Source organism: Miniopterus schreibersii (assembly GCF_964146895.1).
Source record: "Miniopterus schreibersii genome assembly, chromosome: 11".
Classification (NCBI taxonomy): Eukaryota; Metazoa; Chordata; class Mammalia; order Chiroptera; family Miniopteridae; genus Miniopterus; species Miniopterus schreibersii.
Genome location: NC_138111.1, coordinates 20,259,902 through 20,287,471, shown reverse-complemented (window position 1 = coordinate 20,287,471; position 27,570 = coordinate 20,259,902). Strand labels below are relative to the sequence as shown.

Here is a 27,570-nt window from a genome sequence, read left to right as displayed (position 1 = left end):
GATGCATACTTTACAGGCATGCTGAAGCCTTAGCTAGATTCTTAGGTGAAATGGGGTATTGTAAAGGAATATTCCTTCAGTGAATAATTACCAGAAGTTTAAGCTTTGGGAGGGAAATATAACTAACTGAGGCAGATTTGCTGGTAACTATGTAGAAGATGATACCTTGCTTAAGATAGAGATTCTAGGAATTGCATTTATTATAGGAGGAACTCAGCATAACATTGTAATGATTTACCTTCAATTTCCAAAGAGAGGCTATACTGATTTCCTAAATTAGCTGTCCTGAGTAAGTCTTGTGATTAGTACAGATAGTTTCCCCAAATACCAAATAATTTGAAAAGCTTAGTTTTTTGTTTTATTTTCATTTAAGGAGGAGCCCCTTTCCTTGTCATGTAAAGCATCTCTAGCTCTCTCATCTGTCAGTTCCCTTGCTTCCTGCCTGTTTCTCCATGCTTGTCTTAATTTAAAACTACTGAAAGTTTAAATATGAAATTATTAAGTGTTAGAGCACCTGGAAAATTATGTGTGCTAGGCTCAATAATTTTTGACATCACATCACTTTCTCATCCTCAGTTCTACCAGTGCCTCTTCCTGTTTAGTCGTAACAGTCAACTGGCAGTGGCCTGATATTCTAATAGCAGGAAACTGAGGTCCTTGTGCACTGATGGAGGTTCCAGCAGGAGGAATAGTAGAAACTGCAGTGGCTGTGCCAGGCCGTCGTGTTAGCTGGGAGTATAAGATATATAAAGAGTAATGGGAAGTAAAGTAGGGATTAGTAAATGACCACCTTCTCTTTGGGGACTTTAAATACTAAGATTGGGAATTCGAACTTTATTCTTTCTTTTTTTAAATTTTAAATCCTCATCCAAGGACATGTGTTTTTTTGTTTGTTTTGTTTTATTGATTTTAGAGAGGGAGGAAATGGGCGGGGGTGGGGGGAGACAGAGACAGAGACAGAGAGAGAAGCTTGGATGTGAGAAGGAAACATTGATCTGTTGCGTCCCACACGCGCGCCAATCTGCGGGGACAGAACCCTTGACCTAGGTATGGCCCTGAGCAAGAATCGAACCCGCAACCCTTTGGTGTACAGGATGCTGCTCCAGCTAACTCAGCCACCTGGCCCAGAGCTGAACTTTACTCTTTATGTGCAGTGTTGAAAAAATTGGGTAGGAAATAATGTGATGATAGTTGTACTTCAGAAAGTGGAGATACGCTACATTTTTATAAAATTGAAATACTGTTTTTTATAGCACTTAACTTCAGTTTGGATAACTCTTCATCCCATTTGAACCTAAGAGTTGAAGATACCTGTGTAGAGTGGGACCCTACTGGAGGAAAAGGTCAAGAAAATAAAATGAAAGGAAAAGAGAACAAGGGCAGGTAAGCTAGTTTTTTAAATCTGTTGTCTGGACAAATGCTTGTACACTGGTTCTTACTTGACAATAACATATAGAAATTCATATTCTGTATATCTGATTTGTGATGTGTTAGTAACATGAAAGTGAAACATATAATATTGTGGGTCAATTCTTGAATTCATCAGTAACATTTCCATTACTTTTCCTTAGTTTCTTTCCTAATTCTCTTCTCACACATTTTTATTTCAGTATTCCATTTCTTTTAAGCTATATCTAGAGCATCTTGAAGTGCTTAGAAAGAAGTTCCTAATATAGTTCCTGAATTTTAGATCACCAGTCTTACCTGAAAGTCTGCCTCACATGGCAGCTTTCAGCATGCACAACCCCAGTGCCTTGCCCCCATCAGCAACCTTATGAACCAGAGGCTTGGGACCTTTAGTTGTGGTTAGACTTATTTAGATAGTCTCAAAGTATGAGTCCTCTTTGTTTTTTAACGGAGGAAAATTTTTCTCAAACTGAAATAAGTTAATATCACTGTGAGTTACATCAGCAAATAAATAAATAAAAGAATTTCCTCATCAGGCTTTTGGTCTAATTTTATTATAAGCTGTTAAATTTAAGTTTTAAAGCACTCTTAACAGTTGCCTATTTTTATCTGACAGTGCCCATGTTACTTCACTGAGGAAACATCCAAGGTGACGATCTTTGTTTAGTTCTAGGATTTAGTATGTCTAGCTTGGCTGAATAACTGTAATTTTTTTCCTTTAACCAATAAGCAGAAGCCACTGCAGCAGCCTTCATAAGCTAAAATATTGCTCTCTGTAGACTGTCTGTATTGCTAGCTTATGTTTGGGATTTACAGCATTAAAGTGTGCTGCATATTTTGATTATATTGTATATGATAACAAAACAATAAGCTCTGCTTAAAGTCTTCCTTGAATGATTTTCCCTTAGCTGACTTTTCTCTGTATTTACTTACCTAGCATCTTTTTGTTGTGCTGTATTCAATATATCTAACTTCACAGCTTTGCTTTTATTTGTATTTGACATGAGGCAGGTGTGAGGTGTTCTGTACTTTATAATCATGCAATTTTGAAAGCATTAGGATAAAAAGTAAAGGTTATTAGTGAAATTATTAGGACAGTGCCAGAAAGATCAATCAATTCAAATTGCACAAGTAATAATGTGCTAATTTGAAGACCAGCGTATCTTTATCAGAAACCAGAATGTGTTCTCTTTTCATATTATCTTCCTCTCTTTTTTCCAGTTTATTCACTCATTGGCAAAAGTGATTTCATAGCTAGTATATCATAAATTGTAAAATGCTGCTAGATTTAATAGAGTCTATAAAGTTTCATTTGGTCACTTGCAGATTTTTAGACTGCTTATATTTAGCATTTCATATCATATTATTTCTCTTTCTCCCCTCCCTCCTTTTAAGGGTATTTTCTATGTAGGCTACTTCTGGAATATTATATACATTTATTCTTCCCATAAATATTTGTTCACTGTAGGATGTCTGCTAGATATTGTGGGGTTTATAGAGAGAAACACTGTCCCTGCATTCAAGAAATTTTCCCTGACTTATGCAGATGAGAGATATATCTATTTACAAATAACAATAATACAGGCAGAGAGTATGTGTAATGGTAAGTGTGAATAAAGGAGTTTAGGGGAAGAAAGATTTCTTGAGCTGCCAAGTGTTGAAATGGTCAATTAGGACACTGAGCCAAGCTGAAAGTAACAATCAAGCCTTTTATTCACTGTGATAATATAAACAAGAGGCCACAAAGGAAAGGGTGCTAGCTCTCCCCATGTCCCATTTTTCCCAGCAGAATGAGGTGAGGGTCAGGTAAATCAGTAGATCACAGATGGTGGATATCATCTCGCTACTGAGAAAGCCCCAAACAAAAGGCTCATCCTGTTGTTTATAGACCTGAGGACAAGAAGATGGAAGAACAGGAAATGTTCAAAATAGAAGAGTATTCAGACAGAGGGGAGGAAAGTGTCTTTACATTACACCCCCATCCCTGCCTCCTTCTTGGAGGTCCTGCAGAGGCAGTGGAAAGGGTCTCAGTTGAGGGCCCCCACCTATAAGGGGATCTCTGAATAGAGGTGCCTAAGCTAGGAATGCAGATATGCATATGAGCATGGGGTAGGGGCAGGGGATTGCAACTTCCCTCAGAAACTGCAGTGAACTGGCTGTGCACCAAGTCTGGTGTGGGGAAGGCAGCCCTTCCCCCGAGGCCTTCCAATAAAAGCCTTTATAATTGCCTATGGTTGGGCTTAAAAGAGCACATATAGGATTTTGGCCTGGAGCTGGACTCCTCAAAGAGTTATTTAACTTTGTACGATCTTGGAGACCTTCATGAATGCGATGGTATTTAAACTGGTTCTCAAGGAAGTAGAAGTATGGCTTGCAGTTTGGGAGCAAGAGGAAAGGCATGGAAGCAGATTGTCTCAGTTTAAGGAATACTTCAGCTGTGCTACATTTAACTGGATAGTGCTTTCTAGGGGTGAGAAGGCTAGAAAAGCAGATTGGGACCAAATCAAGAACTTGAAATGCCAAGCTAGTTGTTTGTAGGCAGTAAGGAAGTACTGGAAGATTTTAAAGTAGGAGTTACGGGTATCTGGTAACAGTGAACAAAATGAATTGGGTAGCAAAGAGATCATTCGGAAGCTGGTAAAACAATCCAGAGTAGAGGTAACAAAGAGCCTTAATTCAGATAGGTAAATGGCCAAGGTGTCTTTAAAGAGATTGGGGGAGTGTGGGGGAGGTATGTTTGACATAGGACAATAATAGCTGTTGTACTTCTTGCAAAAATGTACTTGGGCTCAGAAGTCTGGAATGCTGTAGTGGCAGAGTTCTTATTTAACTTTTCTCTGAAATTTAAACTGCCATTCTCAGTAGTTATGTCTGTTTTTCTTTTCTCCATGCCTTCCCTTTATTTCTTTACTACTGGTAAGTTATACATTTTTTGTTTTTTAAATGCAGTGATTCAATATTATTGAAATATTAAATTTTAAGCGTCTTTGGGATTGAAATTTTTGAGTTGAAGAGAGTTAGTGAAAGGCCTAATACTGTCCACTTTACCGTATCATATAATTTGACACAGGGGAGGTCAGGTTGGATCTTGTCCATTATAGTAGGAGAAATACTTTTTAATACTTGACATTATCCTATGCATGGATTTGGGCAATTGCTGTTTCACTTTTTAAGAAGAAAAGATCTAGAACCAGAATACATACTGCTGACAAAAAAGGTTATTTAGTTTTGATTGCAGTAAGTTTGTTTTTGTCTTTGCTTCTATTTAAATTTAACTGCAAGAAATAAATGTAAGCTATAATACATAATCTTTCTTGAGTTATTTTTTTCCCCTTTGTATCTGATCTCATTTTGGCATTGTTTCTTAGTTCAACTGTGTGTTCTTTGTATAAGCCTTGCTCAGTCTGCATGATATTGGTGTTTTCAGCCTGCTTTGTGTTGGTGACTTCTTACATGTGAGTGCTTATCATTGACAACTCTGTAATAATTCAGACAAAATGAATGGTGCTATTTGTACAACATAATTAAAAATTTTTTCACATCTTCCTTTCATGATTTATAATTTTAGTTTATGAAACATTCACAACATAGAATCTTTGTCTTTCTTTTTGTTCCTGTTTATATAGAAGTGGTACACCATCCCCAAAACGGACATCTGTAGGCTCCAGGCCACCTGCAGTAAGAGGCAGCAGAGATCGTTTTACTGGGGAATCATACACAGTGCTGGGTAGGATAAAAATAACAGTTCTTCATTATCTCATGCAAAAGGCATCACAGTCTTACTGGTGGGCTTTCTACTCACTCAGAGCTGGAGTGACTGCCTCTGTGTTGAATAAATCTCTGCCGAAGTTTCTCCCTCTTGAAGCCTAATTACTTTGGCAGGTTTTCAAATTGTCTTATTATTGATATGTTTAAAATTTACTTCATTTTACATAGTGCTCCACATATATGTATAACTCTTGGAGTAGTAGGGAGGATAAGTTCTGAAGCTTTTTATATTCAGAAAAATTAGTAATATATAAGTTATAGCAGATACTCTGCAATTAGTGTCTGTGTATTAACATCGTGATTCAGATTGTTTGTGCCATTTTATTGGACAAGAGATAGGTACAATCTATGTGAATCATAAGGAAGAGGTAAGAGTCAAATTTACCTTTCTGGTCTTTTGCAGGTGACACTGCTATTGAAGGTGGACAACATTATTGGGAGGTCAAGGCCCAGAAGGATTGTAAATCCTATAGTGTGGGAGTAGCATATAAGACTTTAGGGAAATTTGACCAATTAGGAAAGACAAACACTAGTTGGTGTATCCATGTCAACAACTGGCTACAAAACACGTTTGCAGCAAAGCATAATAATAAAGTCAAAGCCTTGGATGTTACTGCTCCTGAGACAATAGGTGTTTTCTGTGATTTTGATGGGGGTAAGTTTACCGATTTTCTCATAATTCATTTCCTCATAGTTGCTTGTGTTTCAGTACTTTTCACTGGTAATCACCTGTAGAGAATTTCCATTAATAGTGTGGTAAGGGTGTTTTGACCTACTAGGATTTGATCACAAGCATAATTTCAGCTGCAGAATTGACTGGAAGGGTGTACAATGTTGGCCTGCAGCCCTACAAAAGTACTTGTCTATAATATACTAAATGAGTCTGAAAGAAAGATTTTGCTAATTTTAGTCTTAAAGCTAAAATTTCTTTTGTCTACTTTAATTCCTTCTTACCTTGTTTTATTATCTGTAAAGAGTGGAGTCAGATTTTTCTAGTTGGGGTAGACCTTAGGAATTACCCAATCTACCTACCACCCAGTATAAAATTCATTTTACATTATCTCTACAGGTAGTTGCCACTCCTGTGCTTGATGAACTTTCTTATGTGAAGTTTATTGTCTTAGAAGGCAGCCTCTTTCATTGTTGGATAGCACTTGGTTAGAAGGTTTTACTTAAATTGACTTACTTTGTCTCCTAGTAATTTCTGAGACTGTTGCTCCTTGCTGACTGGCTATTTTGAGTCAGAACGCGCCCATGCGGCTGGCTACTTTTTTGCTCTTTTAAAACTACTTTGCTTTCAGACCTTAAAATTACTTAAATTAATGTAAGTGTAGACACGATTTATCTCGTGACCGGTCATCAACATTCAAACACAGAAACATGACTATACTCATGACCAATCAGCAAGGAAATACAGAATTATGTTCCCTAATTCACAACATAATCCTTATTTGTTTAAAAAACTATTAACATGCTTCTTTCGCCCTGTTTTCCCCAGACTATACTTTCTCTGTACCATTAGCTATTCCTCTTAATTTTTTTCAAACCCTAATTGCTATGATTGTATATTATGTCAATATATTTCTTAAAGATTGATTCTCAAAGTAGGACACACAACTTCTGACTATCATAGGGCAGTGATTTGGCAGCACAGTTTCTAGCACTATTTTTTTCTTTAATTAAAAAAAAAAATTCCAGTTACAGTTTAGTGGCCAATCACATACCCTACAAAGTGTTCCCCTCAATATTTCCAGTACCCAACTGGCACCATACACAGTTATTATGATATTATTATTATTATTATGTCTTTATTGATTTCAGAGAGAGGAAGAGAAGAAACATCAATGATGAGAGAGAGTCATTGATCGGCTGCCTCCTGCATGCTCCTTACTGGGGATCGAGCCGGTAACCCAGGCATTTGCCCTGACTGTGAATTGAACTGTGATCTCCTGATTAATAGGTCGATGCTCAACCACTTAGCCATGATGGCCAGGCTACAATATTATTGACTATATTTCCTATGCTAAACTTTATTTTTTTAAAATATGTTTTTATTGATTTTAGAGTGGGAGAGGGAGAAAGACGTAGAAACATTGATGAGAGAAACATCAGTTGGTTGCCTCCTGCACACCCCTTACTGGAGATCAAGCTGACAACCTGGGCATGTGCCCCTGACTGGGAGTCAAGCCTATGACCTCTCAGTGCACAGGTCGATGCTCAACCAACTGAGTCACACTGGCCAGGGCCCTATGGGACACTTCATATCCGTATGACTATTTTGTAGTCACCAGTCTGAGTTCTGTCAAATTGTCTTTTTCCTCTTATATTAGGCAGTTTGGGTTTTTTGTTGTTTATAAATCAAATGAAGGAGATTATATTTGTCCTTAAGTTTCATCTTAATAGATTTGGCCAAACTTTTCTTCTTGTTAAAATCACCTAAAATTAATTTGATATTTATCTTTTGAAAAATTTCTTGAAGCTCTTTGAATTAGGTATTTGATAAGTATCTTCTCTACTGTCATTTAAATATTTATGAAGATTCTGAAGATGACATACTGTTGAACTAAGGAGTAAAAGTAATTCCCTAGATGCTTCTCTCCAAGTTGACACCTTAAAACCCCATTTTACCATTTTAAGCAACATTGAGTAAATAATTCATGAGCTATCACTCTAGTTACTTAAAAAAAAGAAAAAATGTTCATATTGGCTTGATTTATTTTTAGGGATGACCTGTCAGTTTTGCTGCATCTTTTTTATTTATTGACTTAGAATCAGATAAGTAATTTTCCTCAGGATAAATAGTAAATTTATTGGCACACTTTTTCTTTTTCCCCTTTTTCAACTACCAAGATAGCATTTGTTTATCATCTTTTGCTTTCTTTCCCATACTCTGTGGTTCCTCAAAGATAGTGGTGGGAAGTATAATTGTCGGCCTAGAGCATAGGGTGCAGGAGGGAGTTGTAATGTAGGATGGGATCAGATTTTGAGGGCCTTGAAAAATAATACTAGAGTAGTCTCTTGTAGAAGTTGAGAGAGGGGGGCTTCTGCACATTTTAGAAAACTATAGTCATATGATGATAATTTAACTTTGGAAATACTAGAGAATAAATGGTTAAATGTGGAAGAGATTGCAACATAGATTGGGTAAAAGTGTTCAGGAGGCAGCCTTTAATCAATGGAGGCAGGACCATGTCTGTTTTGTTAAGTATTATATTCTTATTGCCTGGAAAGTGCTTTGTACATAGTAAGCCCTTAATAAGTGTTTGCTGAGTGATTAGTAGGAACAAGGGTCTGAGCAGTGAGTGAATCAAGAAGATTTGCTACCTTGGTCTGTGACTCAGTTTGTTGGAGCATTGTCCCATACACCAGAAAGGTTTCGGGGTTCAGTTCCCTGTCAGGGCACACACCTAAGTTGTGGTTCAATCCCTGGTCAGGGCATGTGTGGGAGGCAACCTATCGATAACCTATCGATGCCCCCCCCCCCTTTCTTTCTCTTTCACTCTCCTCCTCCCTCCTCCCCCCCTTCTCTCAAAAAAATCAATTTAAAAACAACAACATACCCTCGGGGGAGAATTAAAAAATAGTAAATAATAATAATAAAAGAAGAATGGATTTGATAGTGTGTTTTGATAGTGTGAAGGTAGAATTCATAGGACTTGATAACTAAAAATGGATTGGAGAGTGAGACAAAGAAGAGTTGAAGATGACTCTGAGGTTCCAGCCAGTATGATCAAGAGGATAATAGTGTCATCAATAGAATAGGAAACAGAGAGAGTCCTGGGGAAAGGTGAGATGTCAGCAGGACAACCATCTGGCATGTCTGGCAAATATTTAGGAATTCAGTGCTAGCACTCAGAAGAGAAGTAGAACTGAAGCTAATTATTAAAGACGGCATCACAGAGTGGCTACTGAAGATTGCATAGAACAAGTAAACATTATTGCTTTGCTATTTACTAACTTTGCTACCATGTTAGGTTGCTTAATATTTTGAGGGAAAGCACCCAGTGTTTTAATAGTAGGATAAATGTTAGTTTCATTTTTTCTCTGGTGGCAGTGGATTTATTAAGGAAGCCTTGTAGAGAGAGAGGAGAACCTGGACAAGCATCGACATTGAGAATAAGGGGAAACACAAGATATCCTCAGGTTAGGCTGTAAACCAAGAGAATAGTCATGGGAGAAGAATTTGAAGAAGTAAGAGTTGTAAGGAGGCCATCGGGTTGGACAGTTAGGTGGTCAAAAAAACAGTTATCTTATTTGCATGATCATAGTGAAAGATAGACTGCGCAAGGATTTTAAGAATTAACAAAGCTGACGCTGTGGTAACTATACTATGATTTCAGAGACTGAAGTATGAATGTGGCTTCAAGTAGTTAGAAGACAAAGTTTAATAGAGTAAACTTTGGTGATAGGATTTGGGTAGAGACTGGTTATGGCAAAAATGAGGAAGAAATCACCTTGGTTTTTACTGGGGAACCATTTTTTAAATAATGATAAAATAAAGAAATAGTTTACAGTTGAATAAGTAGAATACTGCCAGATTAAGGAAGCGCTCTGGAGATCTTGAAAACCAGGGAAAGAGAAATGGATTTTGGCTTTTTCTTAAGCATGTTTTCTATTGATTTTCCAGTAAGAAATTAAGTCCAGTCATTATAGTTTGTAACAAAAAAATTTAATGTTAAAATACTCATTTAGTTACTACTTTTACGCATGCTTTATGTTAGCCTTAATTAGATGTTAATAATATTTTGTATAATAAATAAGGCTTTTTTTCCTTCCTTTTAGGTCAACTTTCTTTCTATGATGCAAACTCAAAACAGTTGTTGTATTCCTTTAAGACAAAATTTACTCAGCCAGTACTACCTGGTTTCATGGTTAGTACCTAATTTATTTGGTTTGGCACCTTTAAGGAAAACATCCTCTGCTGCATATTAGGAAAGCAGAATATCTTATTTTTTTATATTCCCCTCCTTTTCACCAATCCACCTCTCTTAAATCTGTGATTGTGATTGTCTGTATATTTTTGTTGGATTTTGTTGAAGTAAATAATAATATATAAAAGTATGCAAATCATAAGCATGCAGTTTGATGAATCTTCATAGGATTGATTGCACTCACTTTTGTAACCAGCATCTAGATCAAGAAATGGAACGTTACCAGAATCTCATAAGCCCCTTTTGCCCATTTCCAGTCCCTACTGGCTGTCTTCCACAGAGGTTACTATCTTGAATTTTAATACCATATACTCATTTTGCCTCCTTTTCAATTTTGTATAAATGGAATCATACAGTATCTTTTGGATCAACATTATGTTTATGAGGTTTATCCCTGTTATTTTGTGTGGTGGCAGTTCGCTCATTCTCATCTAGTTTTCCATTATATGACTGTCATAATTTATTCATTCTAATTTAGTTGGATACCTGGGTAGTTTTCCTTTGGGGACATTTATAAATAGAACTGCTGTGAATGTTCTAGTTCATGTCTTTTGGTAATGCATATATTGTTTATTGGATATATAACTAGGATTGGGGATGTTAGATCATATGGTATGTGATCAACTATAGTAGAGTTTTCCAAAGTCGTTGGTTATACTAATTTACCACCAGCAGGATTTGAGAGTTTGAATTCCCCCATATCTTTAATAACCCTTGGTATTGTTCTTTTTTATTTTAGTCTTTCTAGTCCTTAGATATGTTACATTGTGGTTTTCATTTGCATTTCCTTGGTGACTAGTGCTGTTGAACACCTTTTTATGTTTATTGGTTGAGTATACTCATTTGTGAAATGGTTGTTCAAGTCTTTTCCTGTATTTCCATTGGGTTTTCCTCCTATTTTTTATTGATTGATTGGAGTTCTTTATATAGTCTGAGTCCTTTTCCAGATATATGTATTGCAAATATCTTCTCCATTCTGGCTTTCCTTTTCCTTCTTATATTGGTGTCTTTTGATGAACAAAAGTTGTTAATTTTAGTGTTGCTCAATTTATCAATTTATTCATTAGTGGTTAGTACTTTTTCTGTTCTGTTTAAGAAATCTTTATTTACCCCAAGATTATGAAAATATTCTTGTGTTCCCTTCCAAAAACTTTTCCTTGTACGTTTAGATATAGACTGCATTTACATTGCAAGTACAATGTAGAATCGATATGTTTGGTATGAAGTTGGGGATCATGATACAATCTTTAATTCCATATGGATATCCACTTATTTCAGAACCATTTATTGATATGTTCTTTGGCTAATCGTTTCATCTTCTTTTATCCAGTCCTCCCCTCCCCTCTGAGATCCGTCAGTCTGTTCCATGTGTCCATGCCTCTGTTTCTATTTTGTTCATCAGTTTATTTTGTGCATTAGATCCCACATATAAGTTAGATCATATGGTACTTGTCTTTCTCTGACTGGCTTACTTCGCTTAGCATAATACTCTCTAGGTCCATCCATGCACATTTGAAATTCATCTGTGTTTGTCAGTAGCCCCATCTTTTTTATTGCTGAGTAGTGCTCCATATATGTATGTACCACAGGTTTTTCATCTATTCACCAGTTAAAGGACATTTGGTTCTTTCCAGTTTTTGACAATTCTGAATAAAGGCACTATAAACATTAGCTGCTCTCTCTTCACAAGCAAAGCAGTTTTATCTTTCATGAACTCATTCACATTTCTGGTAATTAATAGAATATGGCAAGTGTATTTGGATATTGCTGTTTGCATTTTTCTCAGAAGTCCTTACAGAATTATAAAAGAAGTCTTACTGTTACGTTAGGGAAGAAACTAATGGATTTTACTCTGTAAACAGAAGGGTGTTAGATTGCTATCGTCTCAGAGCACACGTCATCAAAATCCAGAGCAGTACTGGGATAAGGAAGTTGCTCTTTGGGCACTTCTCTTGGTTGTGAAAGTTAGCATCAGTAATGATAGCCAATGTCTTTTGCCTAGGTTAATCTAGTTTAACCTCTAAATTTCTGCACCCCTCAGGTCCCTGCCTTGTGTGCATTTCCAGTGGATTCTGCTGCCACAAAGACTCCCTCTGGCCTCTGTGGTTCTAAAAGACCTTGAGTTAGCCTTTCCACTTCCCTTCAGTTCAGAGATGAAGGTTATCTGTTTGGAACTTGTTGATGTTCACCTATGTGGCATTTTGCCTTTCAGGTGCAAAGTTAAGGTTCACTTAAATTCTAATGTGATTTGAAGTCTGACTGAAGCTTTGTTTTTGTCTTTTCTTAGGTTTGGTGTGGTGGACTTTCTTTAAGTACTGGGATGCAGGTTCCAAGTGCTGTGAGAACACTTCAGAAAAGTGAAAATGGAATGACTGGTTCAGCTAGCAGCCTAAACATTGTTACCCAGTAATGCCTACTCAGACTATGTTTGACCCCTCCTTTTGATTGGGTGGCCTAATCATAGAAACTTACGAGTGGTGGAAATCAGGTTTGCTATGTTCTGCTTTAAGGCCTGGAATCAGTTAGCACTTAAGCATCTAGTACCAAGTATTCACAGGAACCTACCGTGTAATATCACAGAAGCAAGCAGTGACTGAGCAAGAAACTCATATTTTGAAGAGCAAATGGGGGAAAAGGCAGTGTTTAAACAGCTACATAGAAACTCATTTTTGTGTTTCTTGGATTACTTTGGCTCTTCTAATATGTTTAGTTACATATGGTAGCCCTAGGGCCTGAAGAAAAAGCATTTAAATCTTGCCTCCTTTACTTTCTTTTTTTCACTTATCACTAAATATTATTTCATTTTTACACTGAAGCTTTTAAAAATATACAGTCCTCTGAGGTTTCCCAAAAATTGAAATAATTGGTTGGGGATTCTAGACAGATTTTCCCCTTTTATAAATGCGTTTTGCTAAATTATCTTTTGTTTTATTGACCAGATTATATATCATTTTCTCTTTTCTAAATGTCATGGTATTTTTCTTGTGGTTATAACTCAAAATAAAGAGTGGATAGTAAGAGTTTCTAGACATAATAGCTTAAAGTCACCCAAATTTCAGTTTTTTACCTGCTGCACTAACAGTGGCAAAAGGATAGTCTATGTATGTTGCCCTGTTTAATTAGACTTCTTTTCATTCCATTGTTTTGGATGATGGGTAAGATTTTTAAAAGCTTTATATTTTTTTATTTTGTTGTCTATTTTAACACTACCTTTAGTAGTTATCTTTGGTAAAATTCCCACTTGGATTTGGTAATAACTGGTAATACTTATACTGATTTTTAACATTTTTAGTAGGAATGAAAGTTTATTAAAGTTATATAGAAGGTGGAAAAACCTACACTACTCAAGTTTTACCTAAAAAAGATAGGCTCTAAAGGGAGGTGCCTAAAACTATTCTTTGCTGAAGTCATTTATATATGCTTTTGATAAGATATGGAATGGTTTAAACAAGTATTTTTTTGGGGAAAACATGTATCTCTGACTTATTTGGCATATAAGTTTTTCAGTCATAACTACTTAGAGGTTATTTTCTCTTAGTCTTTTTGCTTCATTCATTTGCTTTCTAAAGGGGTGTTTTCTTCAAAAAAATCAACATAGAATAATCTTTCCCAAAGTTAGGGAAAATGTGTTAACTATAAAACCCATGGTTATTGAGAACATATCTGTTTTTTAAAAGTCAATTGAATTTGTACCACAAGTCCTTTAAGCCAAGCTGGAAGTTATAATTCCAATAGTATTTAAGACTTCCTTGAGTGTTTTAAAGAGATCTGAACTATTTATATTCTTTAATTTTTGAAACTTTTACTTTCTCTCATTTTAACTTTCATTCTCATTTAAAATATGTTGTACTATGACAGCCTTCTTCCAAGTGACTGATGCTGCTTACATTACAGTTGCTATCTACAGAAAGGCCTGTGGAATAGGAATAGCTTATTCTTTCTTAGAGTTTACTGCTTGCTTATAGGATGTTTTGCTCCTTTTAAAACAAATCTAAATGAGGAATTTTATTTGAACTGGGTATTATTTTTCCAGAGGAATTCATATCTGCACCATTGCCTGATGACATATTTGTAATTATAAAGACTGTAAGGGAGTTTAGAGAATGAAATATGTTAATAGATATTCTTTTGATTCTCCAAACAAATATAATTTTCTTTTTAGTTCCTCAAGATAATTTTGATAGAAAGTTTTGGATGTTCTCTTCCCTATAGCAGGGTTATCTAGGACCTAAGGAAACAGGAAGTTATAATTCTCTTCTATAGAGTCAAACCTGAAAGCAGTAATTTAGTGGTGGAGCTGCTTTATGTGAACTGTTATACATGTATATTTTAGCAAAAATACACAGAAAAAGCCAGAAATTCTTCTATAAAATTTTTTACTATTGTGTCTTATATGATCGTGTCTTCTCTTTAATTCAGTGCCTTCTTCCTCTAAGGATGCTCTTTTTTACTCCATACTCCATGCCCCATGTAGTGTCAACTAATATTTAAGCCAGAGACCATTATGTTATACTGGTGAAGGGCTTCTATTGCAGGGGCATGGGGAAAGGAGATATTAATCAGGGGCTGGTGGAGTGCATATGATTATTTCCTGTGCTCATTTATCATTTGAAACCCTTCATATGAAATTTTCTTGAAAAATTCTTTTGAAGTAATAATATTATTACTTCAAAATAAGAATCTGAGGTTTATCTCTTACTGTGCTTCTTAAAGGTCTCTAAAAGTAAAGAGCAAAGTGTGTGGGGTTTTAGTTTCGTTGTTTTAAGTTTATTTGTGTTAAGTTAAACTGGAAAAAATCCGCCACCTTCATTTTCGAACTAGAAAATAATCAACTGTAGTGCCTAATTAAATAGTCTCAAGTTAATTTAAGGTTTCAACTTGACCATATATAAAACATTGTCATCAGCATTTAAATTAAAAAATATTGAGCTCTTTTGCTCAATTTAATACATTGTATAAAGTTGGTATACCCTTTCAAACATTCTTTATTGGTTTATTTACTCTGTTTTGACAGGTCAAACATGATTGCTTTCTGTAAAAGAAATGCATGAGAGGTTGACAGTAATGGATGTATCACAGGTCTAAAAAAATTATGTTTTATAAAAACATGCTTTTAGTATTGTATTTCTCTTTTAACAGTTGAATCCCAAACCAGTTTTAGTAAACTGGATAAAGAAATGAAGGAATTGCCTTAAGCACTTTAGAAAAAGAATTTTTTTATAGTTCATTTTGATTCTTTGGGCTGACCATGTGACACGTCTTTAATTTTTAGTAAATATGTATATACCAAACCAACCATTTAATAACTGCACATAGAAATTTAATCTGCTGTGATTCTTTGAATGTTCTCAGTGTAGGTGAACAAATGGAAAGTATTAGAGGCATGCCTGTGTGTACGTGGGTTTAATTCATGGCACGTGTACCATTTTGACAAACCGTGAACTGCTGCTGTACAGCTAGATAGACTTGGCCTACTTTGTTCTATAAACAGTTTTTCTCATGTTATCAACTAAATAGACAAATTGGCTTAGTTTTATTTACTCATTTGTGAAATTAAAGCATGAACAATATCACATAATTTTTGTCACTGATCCTTGCTGGTACAAATGATAAAAGTAAAGAATTTGTCATGAAATCTTTTATTTAGGCTAAGATACTCTATCTCATGACTTAGCTAGAATGATTAGTTTTCTTCTATATACTTTTTCCATAAAGTTATAGCTATTTATATTTTTTAATTGTTTCTTTTGGAAACGTAGGTTAAAGTTGGAAAAGGATATTATGGAAAGTGATTATTTCAGAGAGTATTAATTTTAGAAGAGGAAAGTGTAGACTTCTTACTATAAAATATGTGATTCCAGGCTGAAAAAAACTAAAGGCTATATTTTCAAATCATCATAATAATTCTTTTTCAAAAGCTTGTACAGTAAAACGTTGATGTAACAGACTAATTCTGGCGAGGGTGTGTACATTAAGGCCAAGAGTCTGTTATATAATAAAGTAGGTTTTCCAAATGCGTACGTTAAAAAATTTACATTAGTTTACGTGTTTTTACTTATGTAGACATGTTTGTGTAATTAAAATTAAGTATGTATGAAAAGTTTAATTTCACAGAAAAGTTTTCTATATGTATTACTGTAATTTTAAATTTATACTGAATAGGTCTAGTAAATGTGTGCATTCACCAGTCACTGGGATTCACTGGGAGTAAACGAACGCACACAGATGGGGTGTGGTTAGCGCCAGTGGGAACATCGCCAGCATGAGTTAAAACTGCTGCAGAAAGTCATGCCACCTGACAACAGAACCAGTTACCACTCGAGATGCAGTGTGATTATGTGCTAATCATTCGCTGAATATTTTTTACACGTGGTGACTTGGATTTAAGTATGTAGACTATAGTTGTAGACATGTAATATTTATTTTTGTCAGTGAAATTACTACAGTGTTTTTTCCAACATATGGCCTATTTGCTAAAATTTGTTAAAAATAACAGTGAATGAATAAAAAATAACTGTTAATTTAATTATAAGCAAATTTTGTTAAAAGCATTTTAAAATTGAAAGGATGTTAATTTTCACATACGACATATGGACCAGAAATTTTGTCCGTTAAATCCAAAGTCCGTTAAGTCGAGGTCTGCAAAACCAAGGGTTTACTGTATTTGTTGATCAGTGTTCATTTTTTGGCTAAGTTATACCACAAATATTTTAAGTGTGATGTGGCAGTCATACTTTGTATTCAGATTTCCAAAATTAATGAAGTTTGAATTACTGTGCATATAGTTTTGCTACTTTTGGGTGGTGTGATGACAAAGTTTGCATCGTAAAAACAATGTTTTGTTAAATCAGAAAATTTTAAAAGTAAATTTGTTATAGTTTGTAAAAAAATTCACGTTTTATGAGCATATTGCACATAATATGGTTCACTTTTATATAGTCACATAAAATGGGTCTGGAAAAGTTTCTTCCTTGGTTTTACTTTTACACTGGATATCTTCTTTTAGGAAAGTATATGGTCAGCATAAATTTACTCAACATCCAAGTAACTATAAAGTTATTTATTATTTTTAACCAAAATATACATTTCATAATGCCAGTACTGGAGCATTATAAGAGGTCATGAATGTTCCTTTAATCATCACAGAAAGCATACCTCATGTTCAGTGTAGTTTTAATTTTGTTTGTATCTTACAGTATTCACATTATGCCAATATTTGTGATCTTGATATGTCACCTATGATAGCTTTGTTACTTGGAATATTTGATTAATGTAAATACTTTAAGCTTTTTGAGTAATTTGGAGTTAAATGGATTATTTAGTATGTTTTGTTTTTGTTGAAAAGATATTTTGGACATACCATATAAAGGTTAGTATTGGCTTATAAATACCAGAGATTGCCATAGTACTTTCTCCTCAGACTACGCAATTATTAAATTAAAACAGTATTTGCTATTTCTGCGTCAATATAAGGTAATGACTTGATTTATAACTATTCGAGCTATGTTAGTTTAAACTGATATATTTTCTTAATGGTACCCATTCCGTACAAGTTGTTCCTTTGGAATTGACATAGAAATTTCACAGTATGTAGGGCAGAAGGTAGGTGAATGTGTTTGCTTTGGCTTGGAGCTTGGACCAATTTTTTAAAAAGTCAAAATGTAAGTGGTTGGTAAAAGGTATTTCTGTTAGTATTGAACTTTTTGGAGAGCCCAAGGGTTATGAGAATGCATTTAAAAAAAATATTTCCAATATCTCTAAGGTACCAAAGCACTGAGTCGAGTTTATCATTTAAGGGAGACTCTTTAAAATCAAATTCATAACTAATTCATACTATAAGATATATAATAGCTAAAGTTTTAGAATAACTTATATTAAAAATCACTAGTCTTTAAAATTTCTGGATATGATATAAAAAGATTTGGCTTCATTTTTTTAAAGTATTTAAAATTAATCACTGTAGCCCTACCATACACTAGGTCTGTGACCTACATAAACCATTTCTCATCTTTGGGCCTCCATTGCCTTATATAAAACAATTGTAACGTCCTCAGCCTACCTCACAGGGCTGTCGTGAGGAATAAGATGAAATGGAGTGTATGAAATTGCTTCAGGCAACTGTAAAATGCCATGTAAATGCAAGGGATTATTTTCAGTTAATAGTGGACTTAAGTGTTTGGATACTTCTAGATGCCATTTACTTTGATAAAGCATGTGCTTGAAATGGTATCATCAGGACTTCAATGGGATTTTAAAAAACAGAAACAAAATCCTGATTAAAATGCCCTTTAACATTTTTTAGTTTATGCATGATGTAGCCTTTTTGTATTTTCTCATCAGGCCTGTCACTCTCTATCAAGACTTTCTAGAACTGTAAGTTTCTCCCATAGCATTAGTGTGTCATTGTAGAGCAGTAGCATAAATAAATGATCCAAGCTGTGTTTCCATCCAGGCATTTGCACTTTCAATTTATGACTCTTCAGTGCCACGTGCAAAGACTGAATTTGGCCTAAATAATTCTTTCCAAACAACCAAATAGTTTGTTGTCATTGGATAAATGATCTAAGGTGTATGTGCCCATTTAACAGTAGACTTTTGTTGCATTCTCATTTTTAAAAAAATACGAAGAAGCATTTCATAACCTTGTTAACCTGGATATCATTTAGTATCTGTTCTAAAAAATTTTGTTTTGCTTTAAATTGGACTTATTAAATGGTTTACAGGTTATTTTTATATATAGGCTATCTGATATGTTATCATTTCGATGTGGTTTTGCTATGCAGTTCTGATAATAAAAATTCTAATTCCTCAGGTTAAAACTTTAAGTTATGGATGAAAAACACAAACTACTTATAATATACTCAGTGCTGCAAACTAATGTTTTAATACGCATATTGCCTCACTTCCTTGGAAACGAGACAAAGCCTTTTAAATGGTTTTTAACTTTAAAATAGTGTTTTCAAAGTGGAGTAACTTGTATGTTGAAATGATTGTATGCTCTGTGTAGAATGACCAAGTTAAATTCTTATGAAAGCACCTGGAATATCTCATCTAAAAATTAAACTTCTTTTTCTCCTATCTTTTGCTTCAGTGCTTGCATTTTATCAGTTCTCATTAAATATATACAATGTGCTTTTGAGGATGACAAGATGGAAAAGTCATAGTCCCTTTGCCCCAAAAGGGGCACTACTTTAGAGCAGCGCTGTTCAACAGAATTTCATGCAGTCATGGGAAGTTCTATATTGCTGCTGTTTGTACAGTGCAGCTATTGATGGAAGTTGAAACATGTAACTATAGGAACTTTGGAGTGCGTCACATCTCAGATTACATTTTGGTAGATGGTAGCTAAGATTAAAAACTAGAACCTAAGCCGCCTTAGAATTTGTATTCTAACTTGAAATCAGTTTAGGAGGAGAAAACCAATCAGTGACTAGGTGAAGCTGGAGCTCCTGTAACTAAGACCATTTTCATCAAGAGAAGAATGAAGGGAAATGAGAGTCTTGAGTCGTATGGAGAGGAGTGTGACAAAGATACTGAGAAACCAGTAGCCTCATACAGAAGATGGAGTGTGAATTGCTGCAACATTCCTGGAGAACAATTTAGCAATAGCAGGAGTTTAAATAAATACACTTACCTTTGAAAATTTAATTTTATCTCTAGGTATTTCTCTCACATATATACTCACAAATAAGCCAGTGCTAATTGCAGCACTACGATGGCAGAATACAAGCAACCTGTTAACTGAAGAATGGGCTACCAGAATTCCAAAGGTGCCCCTTTTCTAATTTGCTGCAATAGCAAGCTACCATTGTTGTGTATTTAAGTATATTCTGCCCCCCCCCCATAAATGTTAGAAATATGTAGGCCATTATGGGAAGTGGCTTCTTCAATTAGAGCCCTCCCCTTGGTATGGAGTCCTGCTATGCTAGCTGGATTTCTGTGGGATAAGAGCTTAGGAAATTGTGTGTGCACTGCTTTTCTGTCCAAGTGTTTCCCTTACTAAACTCTATATTTACACTGCACGGTACTAGTAGTATGTTTATGCTCCTTTTGCAGAAGGTCTCTGGGATTAGATTGTGGTGTTTCCAAGTAACTTTACAAAGCTGTTAGAGAATATGCTATTAATGGAAGGGTATTTATGATACGAAATGAAAAAGCAAGTCCAGTAGTATATATGATATGATACCATGGGTATGTACATGCACTTAGACCTGGGCAAGAGGGGTCCCTGCTCTGATCCTCACTCTGGCTGTTCCTCTATGGAATGAAAAAGTGAGGGAACCAAGGGATTGCACCCACTTGGAGTCTGCATTCCTCTGCCCAGGATTCCCTGCCAAACCAGCTTCAAAGCTTGCTTCCAGAATACGTGGGCCTCTTTCCCAAGTCCATCCTGAAGACAGAATGTTCTACAGGTGTATATACACCTGTACTTAAGGGGCGTGAGTTTGTGACTAGTGTGGGTGAAACTTGGTAATGCATACTGGGGAGTCCACATACATGCATACCAGGACCCTTCTGACAAGCTGAAGCTAGAAGTAAAAAGAGAGACTTAGGGGCTTGGGGGAAGAACCAGCTAATCTAGTTAATTCTTACCTATTTAGACACAAGATATTTCAGGGCTGGCCTCCATTTGTACCCTTGCTCCAGGCCCCACAGTGTTGGGGTGGCCTAGGTTGTGTGTGTGCCCTGCATCTGAGTGATTTTTAAAAGATGGATGTTTACTTATAATAGCAGCTGTTTTTACCCATTCTTGTACCCCTCTTCCAACTGGATTGGCTAACCAGATTAAAGCAACTGACTAGAAGGCTCACTGCTGGGCTTCCCCTAGTATCCTGAGAAGTAAGTTATATGTTTACCTCAACTGTTTATTCCTAAATCTGTTTATGCCAATTGCAGTCATTGCTGTAATTAATTTTATGTTAACTATTACATAAACCAATGAACTACAAGTATGAAAAGTTACGAGGAAAGCTGGGGAAAGATGAAGATCTAAAAAAAGTTACTGTCAAGTCAGTTGCTTTCAAGATCATTGTAAATGATAGAGAATTGCAAAAAAAAAAATAATAATAAATCTAGGACTCTCAGTTCAGATTCTGTGACTTGTATCTAAGTTCCAGGTCCACTTTAAAGAAACAAACTAAAAATTATACATGATACATTATGTCTGTGGTTTACTTAAGAAAAACAAACTCCAGTCCCTCAATACTTACTAATTTTAAGTATGGATTTGTAATACTTAGCTCAGATCAAAAGATTGGCCAGTGTAAATTCTCTGCTTTAACTGCCTTTTTTAGGTTTACATGGAACAAATACCTTGAAAGGTACTTAGGTACTTCTAAAAACCTGATGATTACTTTCCCCTTTTCTTGTTAATTTTTATTATGACAATTTTTAAACATACAGAAAAGGAGAGACTATTAATAATGAACACCTCTATGCTCATCATCTAGATTTATCAGTTGTTAAAGTTTGCTATCCTTTAAAGTGCATAAAAATGGAATGTATAAGTATTGCAGCATGCATCGATGATTATTTTCTTTTAAGCACATTCACACTTCATTAAAATTCTTAGTAAAATTAACAGCAATCCTAACATCTAGTGACTGAGTATATATTAAAATTTCAGGTGTCTCAAAAATGCCTTTTTTATGGTGGTTTTCTTCAAATCAGGATCCAGACAAGGTCCACACATTGCATTTGGTTATGTGTCTCTTAAGTCTCTGATTTGGTGGTAGTTTCCTCCACCCCTTTTAAAATGCCACTGGTAAATGACATTTGTCTTGTAGAATGTCCCACATTCTGAATTTAGCTAACCACTTCTCTATACCTGATATTAAATCTAGAGCTTTTATTAAATGCAGATTTAATTTTCAGGCAAGAATTTTTAGGCAAGAAGGTGATGTTGTGTATTTTCTGTCACATCACACCCAGACCTACATAATGTCTGGTTGTCCCAGACTTAATAAGATTAATCAGTGGGTCCAGGTGGTGCCAGCCTAATCCGTCTATTAAAAAGTTCCCCATCAACATTTCACCTTAATTTTAGCATCTATTGATGAGTGTTGTCCTTTTTGTATTATTTCATTGGAGTAACAAACGTGATTATTCAACCATTCATTGTTTATTAGATGGAATTCTCATTAGCATTCTGGTTACGCTGAAATACAGTTCATACAAGAAAGGGAGAATAAATACTGGCTTTTTCCCTTATCAAGTTTCACGACAGTGAGTTGGTGCCCTGGAAACTTTCAATCATGACTGAGTTAAGAAATTATGAAGTCAAAAATTTTTATGTATCTGAAGTGTTTCAATCAATAGTTAACTCTTTTGGATGCTCAAATTTTCCCTTCTTAGGTCCCTAAAGTTAGTACCTGTGACTAATGATCTGGTTAATGTGTGATAACTTCCTTCTTTTGGGTGTTACCTACATTTTTTACTAACTTACCAGCTATTAGTCCTAAGAATATATAAGGACGAGTTCTAAGTAATAAGAGGACTTCTACAGAATAAGCTTTATGTACGCACATTTTCTGGAAAGAAAAACTGGTATGAGCCATACCCTGGGAAATAAAGGCTTTTCATTTTATTCTTTTCCAAATACAGAAGTTTAGATGACAAATATATGAAGGGGATATTTTCAGTTTTTACCATAAGCTGTTAATAGTAATTCTTGTAGAAATAAAGTTACAGCGATTTGCTTAATGCTTTATAGTTTCCCAAATGCATGTCAAAACTGACTGCTACCTGATCCTCCGGGCTACACTGTTGAAAGTGAAGGAACAGACCGGAACTGTGTGCGCGGGGCCCCAGCCCCGCCCGGGCGCCAGGCCGCGAGCGCCGGGATGCCGCGCTGCGCGCCAACCTGGGCGGCAGTCAACGCAGCTGCTAGTTCCCGCCCCGCGCCCATCTCACCTGGTGCTACCCAAACCGAACTCGGGGGGGAGGTAATCCTGAAAAACTGTTCGTTTATCTGAAATGCACACTTAACTGGCATCCTAGATTTTTTATCTGGCACACACAGCTCAGCCGGTGCCTCTCCAATTCGCGGTCCACTTCCTAAAAGGTCGCCTCGGTGCACCGCTGTCATCTCGGCGAGAGGGAAAAGGGCTTTTGCTCAGTGGCTAGATCTCTAAAGCAAGGGCATCGCCAGGGGCTGTCAACTTCGGAGGGGTGTGGGGGAGAGCAAGTGGCAGGAGTCGCGGACAGACCGAGGCCCGCATCCGGAAGGTGGAAATGTCCCCGGCACCCACCGGCCGGCTGTCCACGGCTCCGCACTTGACGGCCCCTTTTGCAGCAGTTGCCGTGAATGTCGTAAAGCAGAGTTGCTGCCGAAGTCGGGTGAGGTAAGGTCTGGGAGGCTCAGCCTGGTCGCGGGGGATGGGCGGGTGCCTTCAGACTGGCGTCGCCTGGGGCTCGGGCGCCCTCACCGGGCATCCCTCAGCATTCTGGGCACCTCTCTTCCCCCGGCGGCCGATGCGGGCCCCGGGGCGAGCGCGCTCCGGGAGGGGGCTCCTCGGTGGGTCAGTCCACGAGCACCCTGAGGTGCACTTCCACTCGGGCGGCTCTTCCCACGCTCCTGGGCGTGTCAACAAGTAAATTTCTCATCTTGGGACCTGCTCAGTTTGGGAGGGCGATCGGGACCCTCGTAGGGCCTGGGTTGGGGTGGTGGCGCTGGAGCACGGCCGTGAGAGGCGTCTCGGGAGATGTGGGGGGCGGGCTGGGAGAGCGCTGCAGGCTGTGCGACCAGCGGGTGCGGAGGCGCAGAGGCGGGAGCGGAGGCGCAGAGGCGGGAGCCGAGGCGCGGGGCTCGGCGGCCCTGCTGCTGGGGCCGGGGCGGCGGGCAGGGGAGGCGGGGCGCGGGGCTCGGCGGCCCTGCTGCTAGGGCCGGGGCGGCGGGCAGGGGAGGCGGGGCTCGGCGGCCCTGCTGCTAGGGCCGGGGCGGCGGGCAGGGGAGGCGGGGCTCGGCGGCCCTGCTGCTGGGGCCGGGGCGGCGGGCAGGGGAGGCGGGGCGCGGGGCTCGGCGGCCCTGCTGCTAGGGCCGGGGCGGCGGGCAGGGGAGGCGGGGCTCGGCGGCCCTGCTGCTAGGGCCGGGGCGGCGGGCAGGGGAGGCGGGGCTCGGCGGCCCTGCTGCTAGGGCCGGGGCGGCGGGCAGGGGAGGCGGGGCTCGGCGGCCCTGCTGCTGAGGCCGGGGCGGCGGGCAGGGGAGGCGGGGCGCGGCGGGCGCCGACGCGCGGGCTCCCGGTGCAGTGTGCGCCCCGCAGCCGGCGCGGGGCTGCAGCAGCTCCACCGGGAGGGCTTGATTTAATTAGCCATCCCTTTTCTCTTCCGGTGCTCTACCCCTGGGATCAACTTTTAGTCTGTGTGCAGGATTTTTTACCGAAGCAGGCAGTGCGCGCATAATAATGGCGTGGATACTGCCGGCCATGCTAAGTAAAGCCCCATAAGGCTTTGACGTCTCCCTCTGTTTGCCGGCCAGTCGGGCGATGTCGGGAAAGATTGGGTGTGTGCAGAGGTGACTGTGAGAAGCTCTGGGTAGGGATCTGGAGAGCCGAGTTTAGGTGTCATCACCATCACCCATCTCTCAGGTAACAAGAGGCCAGTCGCTTCTCTCTGGGCCTCCGTTTTCTCAGATGTCTAACGAGGACCTAGATGACATCAGGCTCTTTCTACTTCTGAAGGTTGCGAGTTTCCCAAGAATGAACCTCAGCCTGTCACATGTCAAAGAGAACGATGAAGCCGAGCAGCAGGAATTGGGGACAAGAGGGAAGCCCAGTAGAAAAAGCTGGGATTGATGAACTGAGAAGCTGCACATCAGCCATCCAGTAAATGAGCAGAGATGATAGCAAAAGGAGTGGCAGGGAACACAGTATGGATGGGGCCAACATAACTGTGAGATCGGTAGTTACAGAGTATAATAGAACTATAACAAGGCAGAAATAACTAATAAAAGTCAGGATTGAAAGAGAAGGCAGGAGGTAGTATAAACTTGCTGTTTCCTTTTATTTTTAGCTGGAGAACAAAAGACAAAGTTTAGATATCAAGTAACAGAGGTGTTAGTATAATTAAAGGAATAAAGATAAGCCCTTGAAGAACTAAATATATTTAACCAAAATCAAACAGTGGAGAGGAGACAAGAGGAACTAGAACTATATTAAATTTCTTGCCCTAAAGAAATAAACAGATGAGACTAAAGGTGAAAGAACAAAAATTTTTCTCATGGCCTTACACTTGCAAAAACTGAGAACATACCTGGGATATTTGTAAAAACCGATCACATCCTAGGTCACAAAAAGCAACAAAGAGCTATCCTACAGATGATGTTCCTTGGCCAAAAACTTTTTGATTTCTTCTCCCTATGGAAGTGGTTTTTAGCATGGTCAGCAGCAGCAACATCACCCAGGAGCTTGTCAGAAATGCAAATTAAAGGGCCCCACACCAGGTCTTACTGAACCAGAAACTGGGGGAGAAGCCCCAATCCCTGTCAGTCAGTTTTTATAAATATCCCATGTATGGTTTTTGTTATTTGCAATTGTAAAGAATGCCATGATAAACATTTTTGTTCTTTCACGTTTGTCCTCAGAACTGATCGTTTCTTCACGATAGGAAGTTACCAAATCAAAGTGTGTTCTGTGGAGCTGTAGATAACTTTTTTTTCTGTTGCTGGTTATCAGAGGTGAAAAATTAAAAACAGGTTTTTGTCTCTTTAGAAATACCTCCTTGTTTATGGAAAACAAGGTTATCTTCTTATCCAAAAAGATGAAACCAGCTGGGTTACTTTCGAAAGACAACCAACCGAGCACCGCAGACTAATGAGTAGACTCAATAAGAACGTGATTCTGGCGCTTTTAACTTTGACGAGTTCTGCGTTTCTGCTGTTTCAGTTGTACTACTACAAGCACTATTTATCAGCAAAGGTAATTTTTTTTTTTATCCTTTCTCATCATTAGGCTTCATTTAGCGTGTATTTTCCTAACATACTTACTTCCCTTTTGCAGCACATAAATTAATCACAGTTTTTCAGATCTTTGCAGAAATATTTCTTACTGCAGTTTTCATCATTGTGGGTGTGGCAAGCAACTCAGAATTGCAATGAAATGTTATTGTAACAACACTAAGTTAAAAGTCAAAGGTGCTAAGTTTCAGTGATGTTTATATCTGTTGGATTTTTCTGATGTAGTTATGTAAAAATTCTTATTCTTCTAAACAGATTGTCTCTCATTGGAAAGAACTCAGTGATTCATAATTTTCATAGAACATCTCTGTTGAAAATAGATTGTAGGGGAAGGAGCCAAAACACAGAGACAAGTTAGAGGGTGATTCTAGTAATTTACACAGGGTGACGATGGCTTGGACTAGGACGTTAGTGGTGGAGAAGGGAAAGTAGAGCTATCAGGACTTGTTGATGGGCTCGATGTAGGGTATGAAAGAAGAGTCTGGGAACTATTGTATTTTTGGTCTAGATAATTGGAAGGGAGAAGTTGATTACTGATATGGGAAGAACTGGGAGAAACTGAGGGGTAGTGAAGATCAGGAGGTTTTTTGTCTATGCCTATTTGACGTCCAAATGAAGAAGGTAAATAGACAATGGATATATAAGTTTGGATTTCAAAGGACTGGTATGGTTGGGAATATAAATTGGGAGTTGTAAGCATATAGATGGTATTTAAAGCCATATGAGTAGACAAGTTACCAAGGAAGTGAACGTAGAGTATATGAGAGAGCGAAGTCTCTGTCTGAGCTTTCAGAGCCTCCAACATGTCAGGGAGGTAGTAAGAACTTAGGAAATGAGACCAAGAAGGAGTTGCCAGAGAGGTATAGTAGGAAAACCAGAAGTGTGGGGATCCTGAAAGCCAGGTGAATGAAATGTTTAAGAGAGGCACAGTGATCAGCAGTTCTTGATAGATCAAATGAGACAAGGCCAGAGTGAATTTAATCTCAAGTGAGTTCCTGGAAGGAGAGGAATTAGAGGCAGTGAAAACCCACATTAGGAATTTTGCTGTAAAGAGTGACAGAAAATTGTTAGTTGGGAAAAGAGAAGTCAAGAGGGTGTTTTTTTCAATTACTATTTTAAGATAGGGGAGAAGATACTCTGTTTTTATGCTGGTGGGAATTACAAAGCTGCCACTTTGTTGTTTTTTCCCTCAAATATCCCTTGCTACTAAAATGTTGTTTAAGTTGCTGTGCTTGTGAGAAGAGACCAGTTCTGACTCTACCTTAATTACTCAGTATATCCCTCCTTCCTTTCTTCCCTCCTTCCCTCCAGTTAACAAACTCTTATTAAGCATTTACTAATAACCAGGCACCGTGATAGACACTGGCAATACTAAGATGAACTGGATTTCTTCCCTGTCCTTGAGTTTGTGGTTTAGGATGAGATGAGTCTCCATTTTAGGACTTGGAGTACATTTTATTTTTAGGGTGAGACTGTTCTAATTGTTCTTCAGCATCCTCCCATTTATATCTT

The 27,570-nt window shown here is 37.8% G+C and overlaps 2 protein-coding genes across 14 annotated transcripts in view; both read left to right on the top strand.

Annotated features, from left to right (window-relative positions):
- FSD1L (fibronectin type III and SPRY domain containing 1 like) overlaps positions 1-21,150 on the top strand; it is a 52,888-nt gene extending 31,738 nt beyond the window's left edge. For 2 of the 7 annotated variants that reach the window (XM_081150673.1, XM_081150677.1), the window contains 6 exons: positions 1,254-1,383; positions 2,024-2,056; positions 5,034-5,134; positions 5,579-5,830; positions 9,958-10,046; positions 12,394-21,150. In XM_081150673.1, coding sequence (XP_081006799.1) covers positions 1,254-1,383; positions 2,024-2,056; positions 5,034-5,134; positions 5,579-5,830; positions 9,958-10,046; positions 12,394-12,516 — 728 coding nt within the window. In that variant the 3' untranslated portion in view covers positions 12,517-21,150. The remainder of the gene's footprint in view (positions 1-1,253; positions 1,384-2,023; positions 2,057-5,033; positions 5,135-5,578; positions 5,831-9,957; positions 10,047-12,393) is intronic. The other 5 variants (XM_081150675.1, XM_081150678.1, XM_081150674.1 and 2 more) reach the window with 3 other exon arrangements.
- Positions 21,151-22,764: 1,614 nt separating this feature from the next.
- The window catches only part of FKTN (fukutin), a 43,718-nt gene continuing 38,912 nt past the window's right edge, over positions 22,765-27,570 (top strand). For 4 of the 7 annotated variants that reach the window (XR_013999846.1, XM_081151287.1, XM_081151290.1 and 1 more), the window contains exons 1-2: positions 22,765-23,050; positions 25,814-26,020. Coding sequence is in view for 6 of the 7 variants with exons in the window: in XM_081151287.1 (XP_081007413.1) it covers positions 22,949-23,050; positions 25,814-26,020 (309 nt within the window). In the remaining variant the exon portion in view is untranslated. Of the gene's footprint in view, positions 23,051-23,261; positions 23,699-24,455; positions 24,692-25,813; positions 26,021-27,570 lie in introns of those variants that run through there. The other 3 variants (XM_081151291.1, XM_081151288.1, XM_081151289.1) reach the window with 3 other exon arrangements.